At 37.2% G+C, this 12,158-nt stretch overlaps 2 protein-coding genes across 3 annotated transcripts; one reads left to right on the plus strand and one right to left on the minus strand.

Annotated features, from left to right (window-relative positions):
- Positions 1 to 759: 759 nt before the first annotated feature.
- On the plus strand, positions 760 to 4,143 carry LOC137740251 (F-box/kelch-repeat protein At1g51550-like). Its single transcript, XM_068480098.2, has 2 exons — positions 760 to 1,486; positions 3,009 to 4,143. Exons 1-2 carry the CDS (start codon positions 1,060 to 1,062, stop codon positions 3,977 to 3,979), a joined length of 1,398 nt encoding a protein of 465 aa, XP_068336199.2. The 5' UTR covers positions 760 to 1,059; the 3' UTR covers positions 3,980 to 4,143.
- Positions 4,144 to 5,056: 913 nt separating this feature from the next.
- Positions 5,057 to 10,219, minus strand: LOC137739767 (Galactose oxidase/kelch repeat superfamily protein). Of its 2 annotated transcripts, XM_068479472.2 has the most exons (7): positions 9,833 to 10,219; positions 8,947 to 9,132; positions 7,638 to 7,867; positions 7,105 to 7,275; positions 6,421 to 6,526; positions 5,891 to 6,097; positions 5,057 to 5,489 (listed from the first exon to the last, which is right to left on the minus strand). In XM_068479472.2, the coding sequence occupies exons 1-7, from the start codon at positions 10,049 to 10,051 to the stop codon at positions 5,319 to 5,321; spliced, it is 1,290 nt and encodes a 429-aa protein (XP_068335573.2). In that variant the 5' UTR covers positions 10,052 to 10,219; the 3' UTR covers positions 5,057 to 5,318. The 2 variants fall into 2 exon arrangements, with proteins under 2 accessions (XP_068335573.2, XP_088556587.1); XM_088700461.1 differs by lacking the exons at positions 5,057 to 5,489; positions 5,891 to 6,097 and adding an exon at positions 6,108 to 6,260.
- Positions 10,220 to 12,158: the final 1,939 nt, after the last annotated feature.

Consider the following 12,158-nt stretch of genomic DNA (forward strand, 5'->3'; position numbering starts at 1 on the left):
CTCCACATGCATGAAACTTTGGAAATTACCAATTTTACCATTGTAAATAGAGACATGAAACTACTTGAGCTTTCATGTGACGGCACTTGAAAGCCTTGTGTTTTGATGTTTCATATATGGGAAATCATATACGTACACTTTTTTTTAGTCTCTCGTATAACACAACTTTTTATTGAATCAACAAAAAAAAAATATCGATAAAAACATTAACAGTAATAATGAAGCAAATCAAGAAAGAATTAATAAATAAACATTTTTTTTGTTTTTTCGTTTGTTTATTAAATCTCATGACAAGAAATAAAAAGGCGTGTGGGAAAACCTAAAAACGATGTATAAAAATCACCTCCCTTCATATATTTAGACATGTCAAAACATGCAACACTTTGATTCAAGCGCATCACTTCTTCTAACGTCGAAAAGAAAAATACTACTTAACTGATAGCTAGTCGGTTACTCATATTGGCAATGGGTGTATTGTATCATGATCTTTTTAATTAGTTCGTGCTTACATTATTCGTAGTAAAGAGAGCTGAGTCGAATACATGACTTCAAGTGCAAGAATAAATGTTCTTTTTTTGACTACTTTTAACTTCAAGTTTCTTGCTGTAGGTGCTTACATTTTGAGTTTCAATCCCTTGGCTCACCATCTGTAGAAAGAAGAGACTTAGATTTTTGTCCCATAACCCATAACTTCAATTTCTGGTTAAACTCAAAGTTAACTCACAATAACAACCCTAGATAAAAGATGAGCTATGCTTTGTTGGAGTGAAATTTGAAATTGAAAAGCTCATAATTTTCATAAAACAAGACAACAAACAAGAGGGGCACTACAATCCAATCCTCCTCTCCCTCTTTTCCCAAACAAAGTTGTACCATCTTCTGAAACCAACAATGGAAAGGAGAAGAAAAGAAAGAAAACAGAAAACATTTACCTTTCCTTTTGCCAATTACCATGAACAATAATCTGAGCAAATCATAAAACCCCTTTTTGTATCCCTCTATAATTCCCACTTCCTCAACAACACAGCCATTAAACCCCAAAAACCCAAGCTTTCATCAATGGCAGAAACCAGCACTAGCAGCAGAAGCAGTAGCTTCGGTTACTCCTCCAGTGGCTCACCAATTTCCAACTTAGCCCAAGACCACCTCTTTACAATCCTGCTGCGCCTCCCTGCGGATTCAATTCTTTGTTTTGCCATGACCTGCAAAAAGTTCAGAGCTTTGGCAGCATCTGACAGTCTGTGGGAGTCCATATGCAGGAGGGACTGGGGACCCAAATCAGTGGAGGCCCTCAAAGCTTCAAACTTTGGCCTACAGCAGCTGCCATGGATGAGGCTCTACAAGCAAGTCTCTAGGGTTGATTCTGTTTATTGCCGTAAACTTTCTGACCCAGATGGGGGATTGGGATTTCCATGTCCCAGGGCCTCTCATTCCCTAAATTTTGTGTCTGGTTGCTTGGTGTTGTTTGGTGGTGGATGTGAGGGAGGTTAGTCAGTTAATCTTGCTTAAAATAATCCCTTCTCAAATTTTGTTTTGTTTGTGATATATTTCTTTTGATTACAAGTGGTACTACTTCTCTAGCTACACTAAGGAGGGGAGGGTTTGAACGCGATAGGGAGGGGTTTGAACGCGATATGTAGTAGGTTGAAGAGGAAGACCCTATCAATCTAGCACTTGCATGAATACCTCGTGTTCTTGAGTTTGATGATTTGTTGTTAATTTTGTTGGTTTTAATTAATTATACTGCATGTTTTATTGAACTTTATGATCTATTGGCTAGATGGAAGCCACTGCTCATGCATTGTTGTCTATATGTTCATAACTAGTTTATGTGCCTAATTGGGCATGGAGTCTGCTAGGTTTTCATGCCCCCTGGTACTTGTTCGATGTCAATTCTACTGTCTCTTTTAGGTTTTGGAGGCTTGCTGATCTTGCAAAATGAGTTGAGATATTGTGAGCATTACTCGACGAGATGCCTAATTGTTTATTGTTTAGGATCACCAGGGTAATGCTGAAGATTTTGGATTTACAACTGATTTCCTGTTATCATATGTATGTAGGAATAAGGCTTTTAGAAGTCTGACCAACCTGAAACTGACCAGATACCGAAGGTGTCTACATTAGAAACACTGGCCTTACGAATATTTGGCAACCTGCTCAACTTCTAAATCCCCTACCCCTCCCCCTCCTCCTCCCCCTCCCGGTTTCTTATTTAGATAAACCAAAATTTTCAGATTTTTGTAGTTAGCAGATATTGGTTTGAACAGAGTACAGGATGTATCTTGGAAGCACATATTTTTCTTAATCAGAGAGGTGAAAGTGATACTAGTGTTAATGCCAAGGTTCTCCTGATTCCGATATATGCATTTCTCTTAGTTTATGGATGATGAAAGCATTCAAGGCTCAAGCAGACCACTCCAAAGCCGTTGCTTGGTTTGGTCCTTGTATCCGCCTCCTGCAGGAAACCTATATGTTTGCAGGACTGCAGAATATTAAGTGAACAATCCAAAAAAAATTACTCGTGTGTTCGTTTTTGATATTCTGAAAGTTCAATCTAATAGGTTTCTAAAACCCTATTCAAGTGCCTCTCTTTTGTAGATTGCCTGTGTCTAACTTGTAGACGGCAATAAAATTGTTTAAGAAACAATATAAACAACTGAAGATGCTTGAGGCTGCCTTTCTATAACTGAACACCATGTCTAAAACTGTATTCTACGTCGAATATTTTCATGGTCACTAGGTAAGAGAGTTAGCCGTACCTTCCCCTGGAAAATTCAGGACGCGTATAATTCTTGGATGTGTACCAGTTGGTCCCCTTGCTAGGGCTTCAAATTATTACAGACATTTAGAAATTAAATATATGAAAATTGTACACACTATACAACAACCACCATCTTAAATAAATTGTCTTCTGAATTTGTTCCTAGTTTGGGCATGCTTGTGTTTCTTTGTTATGTACTTCAAATTTTGATATCTGATTATTCTGTTTCTGTTGTTTGTTATTTTAGGACGCCATCTAGACGACACATGGGTGGCATACATTGGTAACGATTTTCGGAGAATGTTGAAGTGGCAGAAGATAAATTCTGGCATTCCAAGTGGTAGGTTCGGGCATTCGTGTGTTGTAATTGATGATTTTCTTGTTATGTTTGGAGGAATAAATGACAATGGGGGCCGTCACAATGATACATGGGTGGGGCAAGTGGCATGCCATGAGAGTCTTGGTGTCACACTCTCATGGAAGCTGCTTGTTGTGGGATCCGACGCACCTTCCCAGCGAGGGGCTCTTGCTGCGTGCTGCATTGACGGCAGAAAGATGGTTATACATGGAGGAATTGGGCTCCACGGTGTGAGATTGTGTGACACATGGGTGTTGGAACTCTCAGAAAATTTTCGGTTTGGAACTTGGTACGAAATCGGGACTCATCCATGTCCCCCAGCTCGTTCGGGACACACACTGACCTGCATTGGAGGAACACGAACGGTTTTATTTGGTGGGAGAGGATTACGTTACGACGTGCTTAATGATGTCTGGTTCTTAGACATTTGTGATGATAATCCGAAATGGGTACAAGTACGCTATGAGCTACAAAATGTTCCAGGAGGAGTTTCTCTTCCACGAGTTGGTCACTCAGCCACGCTCATGTTAGGCGGCCATCTACTGATCTGTGGGGGAGAGGATTCGTACAGACACCGGAAAAATGACTTCTGGATTTTAGACATAAATGCAGCTCCATCCATTACAATGCAGCAGCCAACTACGCTGAACTCCATGCAGGTATCGGTAAAAAGGTGGAAGAGGTTGAAGGCAAATGGTTACAAGCCCAAATGCCGGTCATTCCATCGAGCCTGCACAGATAACTCGGGGCGGTACTTGTTTGTGTTTGGCGGAATGATGGATGGGTTGCTTCAGCCGGCAGACCCTGCCGGGCTGAGGTTTGACAGCGAGCTCCTGCTTGTGGAGCTTGTGCTGAGGTGAAAGTGTTTTCATGGTTGCCAGTGCATTGCTCCATGTCTTGTACATAGTAGCTTATTACTTACTCTCTACGTCTCTTAAGAATTGAGATTATGTTTTGTTTAAGGAAAAAGAAAAAGGAATTGAGATTCTGACTGAAAGGCTTTTATCCAACATCGTTTCCTTCCCTTCTCTTTTGAAAATCTTCGTTTAAGAGTGTTTAACTTGTAAGTAGATGAGTGATTTTTCAAGGCGACCGGCCACCTAAATATTTTCAATTTACTATGTTATTATGTGTATATAGGTTTATCAATAATAAAAAATTGTCACCCACTTATATTACATGTGAGTATTGATAACCTTGCGTGCTGTCCTAAAAATATATAGTTTGGTATAATTTACGTTTTAAATTCAAATGCGAAATTAGAGTTTAGCAACATGTACCTCAACGGTAAATTTTTTGACATGAAACAAATAAAAATAAAAATAAAAATTAGCGAAAGAACTTGAATTAAATTTTATCCCATGTGTTCAAGTGGCTTTTCGTTTTGGAAACTAATTTTCACATCCTTTTTAGCTTCTCACACAACTCTATTTATGGTAATCAGATTGAAAAATCAAACGGAATCAACAACTAGAATTAAATAAGAGTGTGTACGAGCTAAAAAGGGTAAGTCACTTCCCTTTCATTTTTCCAAAACACAAGCGATAACAACGAACAATACAGGAAAACCCATAAGAAAATACATCAATGAAAGATTCTTGGATGTCACCGACTGTATCTACCACATGTCAAACACTGTCATCAGTAATTATGCAGCCTATGAGAAAGATGGGCCACATTAGGGATAATTTTCTCAACATTCCTTGCGATAAACACTCTTGTTCTGGTAATGATCATGCACGTGAAACTGAAGTTAATATACAAAGTTACATAACGAGGAACAACAATGAGAAGTACAGAAGTAGTATCTGTCCACGAGATTGCTTGGTGGTAAGTCACGGTTATACATCTCTTCTAGGGCCAGGAAGACTCACTGACTGTATCTACCACGTGTCAAAAGCCTCGTCAGTAATTACACAACCCGTGAGATAACTCTCTTGTTCTGGTAATGATCATGCACGTGAAATTCAAGTTAATATACAAAGTTACATAACGAGGAACACCAATGAGAAAGACATAAGTAGTATCTGTCCACAAGATTGCCTATAAGTAGGTGACTTTTCTATTACATTCCCTTTGGTGCAACAGGGAAGAACATTTCAATTCCAGAAATTTAATAAATGAATAATTGGTTGGAGACTACGAATGGTTAAACCGGCAGAAAACAATTGTGCCCAAGAATCAACAGCAAGGAACCAATCACGAGTTCAGTTTTAATTTCGTTCTCCACAACTCTCCGATGACCTTCTTTGGTTGGGGATTATCCGGTCCTTTGTCTCGCTGTCCGGATGTAAAATACAACCACCCATTCCAGAAACCGACTAGTGTGGTTTTAACTCGAAATGGAAGTTTCCCAATAACTGACCACTTCTGCAATTATCGAAAATCAGAAGAGTAGAAACTAACATTAGAGCTTAAACCCTTAGGACATAAGGAGCACAGGGGTAATACGTATCACAACAAATTAGAAGAATTGCCGAGATTTCGATAACAGAAGAAACTTATGACCCCTTTATAGAAGCTATAGCTTGTTTGTAGAAATATGAAGCCTGCATTTATATCAATTACCACATACAAGCTACCATCCTATTTGCATAAGTTGAGCAACTAAAAGAAAAAGATGAGGTAGTTGAACACATTGTGGTACTATAATCTCCATATCAACAGTGACTACCTTGCTGTTTTGAGTGGTTTTTTTGTTCATTTGTGTGGGTAAACGATTAAGCATATATATTGGTGTCGTAAAAGTATAATGAGGAGAACAGAAATACCAGTGTATTCAAGTTGAACTGGAATATTTCACCAACCAAAGTCATCTTCTTAGTTACAGGGTGCTTCTCAGTTGTGCCTCCAACGATAACAATAGAGTTGTTAACAACAGTCCAAGCGAATTCAATATGGGAATCTGGCTTAGGCATAGGAGGCAACTCTTTCCACTTCATTTCGTCATCCATCATGTAAACATCACTATATACAACCTGAAACAATCAGAAATAACAAAATGAAACTTATTTAAGAGGACAAGTCCAGATTTCTCCTTTGGTTGGGAGTTCTTGCCAAACTCATTCTATGTTTGGGTATGGCTCTGAAGCTTCTTGTAAGTAATTGAGTGGTTCCTTTGTAAATAGTGCATGATTCTAACTGGGCGAGTAGAATATGTGTTGGCATGTGTATTAAAAAGCCTAAAAGATCCGTAGTAGATCCTTTTCCATCTGAACAAATGATAATACATAAAAAAGGAATATCTGGTGCAACAAAACTCACTAATAACAAAAGAATAAAAAATATGTTAACATCTTACCTCATTCCTACGAGAGCACTTGAAAATAGGTGATCCGGGTTTGGCCATGAAATCACCCTCTTGACCACCGATAAGATAAAGACGATCATCAACAACTACACAAGCCCTACAAGAAAATACCAATGACAGAGAACACTGGTGAATTTTAGTTGATGGGATATGCCATAGATAAAGCAAGATTGGCAAATAAAAGGTCACATTGTAGTGGGAGGGTTGGGCGAAGAGGTCTTAAAATTTAAAAAATATGTCAGAAAGGACCACCCAAGGCAGCACAAATATTATTGAAAGGAATTACTCCACCAGTTTTCACATTTCACTTGCATTTACCATTTACCACTCCAGGAGAGAGAAATTTTGATACATTGGTAATTTGGTATCCAGTAACAAGAAGCCCTTTCTGCCTCTATCTACTGACTCTAGGATTTCTGACCAGAGCTTTGAAAGTTAGCTCATTAAACATTCTAAGCAGGGATTATGTGTGATTGTCTTCATGTTATTGCCCTTTGTCATTGCTAAGTATCAGACACAATCTGGAATCGATTCACAAGTGTAAAAGAGGACCTATTAAATGACCAAGAGAATACTTGTACTAACAGATTGCCCAGAACCTTCAGTTATGGTTGTTGGTATATAAGTTCAAAAATTATGATTTAATATTATGTATTTTCAAGACAGTAAACAGACCTATGAGGTCCTCCCCGGGGAATAGGAATTTCAGTCCTCCATTCCTTTTCTAGTACTTTCCCATCTTTTACAGCAAGACTCCAATGGTCCACTTCAGGTGTATATCGGTTCTCCCCACTACCACCCATTACATGTAGTCTACCTTTCCAAAGTTGAGTTGCTGGTGCATACCTGAAAAATTCCAAGTTAAAACCAAACAATCTAAGCATGAACTACAGAAGAAAAACTATGTATGAGTTACTTTTGAACTACAAAGACCTAGTAATGCAAATCTTAAACTACAAAGACCTAGTTCACAACAACTGTACAGAAGTTTTCATCAGCTAGTAGAAACCATATATGGGCACTGAGGCGAGCACACTAATATAAATATGAGTGTGGGTTTTTGCAGCACTACAAACCAATAGAATAAAAATCTAAAACCGCGTAAAGATTAACTTGGAGCTACCAGTTCTGATTACTAACTAACATTCAGCTGTAATAGTTTTACAAGAATAAGGTGGTGTTTAACAACAGAAAACACAAAAACAAACCTAGGAACTGGCAGAGGAGGCATGTCCCGCCACTGCTTTGTCTCAGTATCGAGCACAAACGTATGAGCTGTAGGCCCTCTGCACTGTGGCCCATACTGTCCTGTGACAATGTATATGTACCTTCCGTCGGTTACCATTCCTAGATGCGAATGTGCCATTTCTTTTGGCATATCAAATCTTTCTCCCCATTTGTTATCACTGAAATTGTACATATCAACATGCGAATGTACCTAAACAAAACAATAAACAGAAAAAGTTACAGCCTTTTTCGAGTTTTGGACCTTCTGGTGAACAAGTGAATAAATAGCTAATCTACCCCAACAGCAGCAGTTGGTAATGGTAATCCCCAGTAGTTGAGATGAGGCTAATTCTTTGATGTCACCACTCAGCAAGCAGTTTGTGATTTTCCTTGCTTTTTTTGTTGGTAATAAACATTAAAATCTAATTTGAAATGGATATAGGGATAACGTGTCCCTCTATAATAGGGAAAAAAAGCAGAGAATTACATAATGAACTTGCAACTATTTCAGAATGGCAACACAATCACACTACAATGCTTTGATCTAGGTTCCCGTAAAAGACACCACAGTTCTACTCAATATCAATTAAGTCAAAGTATGTCTCCCCCGAGACAAAAAAAAAAAAAATCCCTTTTTCACCCCATCTGATCTCACTTTTTCACTACAGGATTCCAAAAATTCAAAGAACAACGATTCTCCAAAGCAGTTTTTTAATTTTGCTTAATCGCCACTCCTAGAAATCCCTAATCCACTTGCAAGACGACAATATAGTCCTAAATCTTGAGATATCTATCAAATTTCTTTAGGTCTAATAAAATCCTTCTCGTTAAGCATATTGATGCAAAACATGGCCAGTTTCTACATGATTGCATAGTTTTATTTTCTATCTTTTAAGTTTTTATTTACCCTCACTTGCTACAGTGTGAAGTATTCACATTAAGTACTTCTACATTATACTAATCGATCTTCACTTCTAAAAGTCACATAGCCCATAAATAGCCATAAGTATTCTTTATTAATTTTAAACGTTATAACCAGAAAAGCATAAAAAGGTTATTTCATTCAGGGACTACAACAAGATCTCATGGAGACGTAAGAGCAATCTCTACAATAGTCAGTGGGGCAAAGTTAAGCTAAAATATATCTTCTCAAGTATGAAAAGCTGGATGTAAAAAATATGAAACTGAGACTATTTGAATCTAAAAAAAAGGTCATAGCATGAACCACGTAGTAGAGATAGGATGAACAATAAAAAAGAACTTAGTAAATGAGCAAAACAATGTTCTCACATAATCAATGGTACCGTATCCAGCAAACACGAAGAGAAGATTCTTTATCTGTATAGCAGCTCCATCCAAACGAGGTACGGGTGCCTCAGCCATACTTTCCCATTTTAATTCTGGTCCAGGCAAATCAGCAAAGGTTGCTGATAAAACTCTTCCAGGAGCAGTATCGTTTTTGTAATTGACGCTTCCCTGTAGGTAACATAAACAATGGTCAATATTCACAGCTGAAACAAGGATCGACTAACTTTAATGGTCATTAAATTCACATAACAGGAAGGGATACTACAAGAGAGTAAAAGGGACAGTGTATTGTTTTCAAAGGAGTGGAAATTCACGATATATTCTCATAGCTTGTGTTGTTCCTACATTTTCAAGTGGAACCCGAAAAGCATTCCATTTCTCAAAAACCGAACAATACTGGTAAGAATTCTCATCAAGCAGACAAAAATCACGCAACAATGAGAGTGAATGGGCTCATGGAAATCCACAGACACACTAATCTTAATTTACAATTACCAATAACGTCTTCAATAATCAAACAATTCTCACATCAAGTAAGAAAAGCACACTTACTCGCCATCTAAACAACTCCCAGACGAAAACATTCATGCAAACTAAGTAGCAACAATGTCAATGAGATTCAAATGAGCAACCAAACAAACTAAAAAGGCACACTTCCTCCCAAATCATACAAAACTAAGATCAAATTCACACGGAAAACCATATAGCAGCACGAAGAAGCATCAACAAAACAACCAAACAAAGAAAAGCAATCAACTTTACCGCATTTTCCCACAATCCAAACAAAACCCAGATGAGAATTCACATTAAAAAAAAAAAAAAAAAAAAAAAAAACAAGAATTCAACAACTAGAAAGCAAACCCAATACCTTGGTGGGGGTTTCATGGCTAGTTTTCTTGGGGGAGGGGATGATAGTGGGTTTTGAGATATCGACAGGAGAAGCCCAATTGTCGGCAATGTCGTTATAAGAACGGATAAAGCGAGGAGAGGAAGCCCACAGGAAATCGGCAATCAGAGCAATCCCCAGCAGAGCGACGCATATCAACAGCAGCCGAGCCGATGTGTGCTTCGCGGAGGGCCTAACCATCTCATATCATATGGATTCGCAGTTTTAGGGAGGGAGGGGGAGAGAGAGAGAGAGAGTCACCGCCAACGGCGCCAACGGAGGAGGGTTAGAGCTACTACGCGTACCGAAACAGTGATTATTGCAGTGAGGCTGGAGGTACTTTTACAATTATTGGTTTTCTCCAGGGTCAGAGAAAATTTACTTATTTTTATAGGATGTTAAAGTGAAGGGTTTTTTTTAAATATTTTTTTTATCACAAATAATTCTTAAAATTGATCAAATTGATCATATTGATCTCTTAATTTGAAAATCGATTAATATCGTACCTGAAATTCGTTACCTCACATCAATTTAATTTATGTTGTCCAAATCCATCAAATTTTATAAATTACGTTGATTGACAAGTGGTGGATTGTTGCATTTGTTTAGAGTCATTCTCTTCAATCCACTGTGTTTTAGGTCAAAATTCTCTTCGTTCCCTTCGTTCATGTAGTAAGTAGTATTATCGCTTGTAATAAAAAAAATACTTTTTTAGTTTAAATACCATTTATGAGTTAGCAATAATGTAATTCAAATTTTTCTTTGGCTAGAATCGAATCTAAAATCTGTCACTTACAAGTAAAATACTTTTAGACCTAGTACTAAATGCATAGCCACCTTTTTACATTTATAATAATTATAATAAAAAAATAAAATAAAAGTACTAATATACCCCTGTTAAGTATATGCAAGGGAAAGTGATCCTCTCAGGATCCCTTCCATCTAATCCACAAAGTCTGGGAATCTGGACCATTTAAATTTGATTCAACGGCTACAGTTATTATAATTTTTAAAATAGACCCCTATTTGTAGCCGTTGGATCAAATTTCAATGGTCGATTCCCCGAACTTATTGAATTAAGAGGAAAGGATCCAGAGATGATCCATTTCCATATGCAAGGATGCAATCATAATTGCTTGGGCAAACATATATAATTAAAATTTGAATATACACAGTAAAAACCCATGAAATTTTCGAAATGGGATTCCGTATGTTGTCTTTTTCTTGAGAGTGAAAGGCATATTTATTGCCAACATAAAACGAAAGTTACAAGCCAGAACTTACAAAGCCAAGGCCCCAAACATAATATACAACAAAAAGGTGGGCCTTCCAGACAAAACAGTCGAAAGCCTAACCAAGAGATTAGGCCCAAAAACATAAAGAGACCGAAAGAAACAGAAAACCCTAGTCTTCCTCAATTTGACTGCGAAACTCAGATCTTAAAATCTCTAAAATCTAGGCAACCAGATTCACCAAATAAGAAAACCCTAATCGAATTCAATTGATTTTAAAAGAAACAACAGCAAAAATCATCGAGAGAGAAAACTCACAGAGAAGGGATTGACTACGTCTTCTTCTGCAAAAGGGTTAGTACCGTAACGACCAACCATGGGAGAGAGATTTGAGCGCCCAAAGAATCTTGGTTTTTTCTAGAAAACCTCTTTGTAAGGATGTATTAGTATTTTCATATTAAGTTTTGATTATAATTATCATACACTTAAAATAGTGGTTATAATTCTATATGAGGTTTAAATTTTAGTTTTTTTTTTTTTTTTTTTTAACAAATTTGCCCTAGCGGATCCAATTCTCTTTTCTTACTTTTCTTATTTCTAAGTTCTCGCATTCCTTATTTATTCCATTTTTGTTAAGTAAACATGCCCTTAGAACCTAACTACATATTTAAAGTCGCTTATTACTACAGTCTAGTACTATTCTTCTTCATTTGTAATTAAAATGTCATAGATTTGATTCTTACTAAACACAAATTTGAACCAAATTATTAGGGAAATTGATATAAATTGGCCATTTTCGTAATCTTGGTAGCAAGAACAAATTGGCCACGCAAACTCCATGCACAAAAGTGAAATGACAAAAATACCCATACTTAAATTGTAAAAACTTACATCTCATTATGTCATTTTCTGATTTCAAAAGAGAGCTTTGAGCTCTGAATTTTTGGGTTGAGCTCAGGTTTATAAGCATATCATGTGCATATCGTGTACATGTAATGTACATACAATGTATATAGTGCGTATTTTTAACTTGTTCACACAAAACAAGATTTCTTCTATGTCACTACCAATTTCTC

The sequence above is a fragment of the Pyrus communis genome, chromosome 9, assembly GCF_041283825.1.
Source record: "Pyrus communis isolate YQ-2024b chromosome 9, ASM4128382v1, whole genome shotgun sequence".
NCBI lineage: Eukaryota > Viridiplantae > Streptophyta > Magnoliopsida > Rosales > Rosaceae > Pyrus > Pyrus communis.

Excerpts from the sequence above, each read along its gene's own strand:
- LOC137740251 (XM_068480098.2), top strand. The coding sequence starts at position 1,060 with ATGGCAGAAACCAGCACTAGCAGCAGAAGCAGTAGCTTCGGTTACTCC. Across the intron at positions 1,487-3,008 it reads TGGTGGTGGATGTGAGGGAG|GACGCCATCTAGACGACACA; the intron begins GTTAGTCAGTTA and ends TTGTTATTTTAG.
- LOC137739767 (XM_068479472.2), bottom strand. The coding sequence starts at position 10,051 with ATGGTTAGGCCCTCCGCGAAGCACACATCGGCTCGGCTGCTGTTGATA. Across the intron at positions 9,133-9,832 it reads GCCATGAAACCCCCACCAAG|GGAAGCGTCAATTACAAAAA; the intron begins GTATTGGGTTTG and ends TGTTACCTACAG. Across the intron at positions 7,868-8,946 it reads GATACGGTACCATTGATTAT|GTACATTCGCATGTTGATAT; the intron begins GTGAGAACATTG and ends TGTTTTGTTTAG.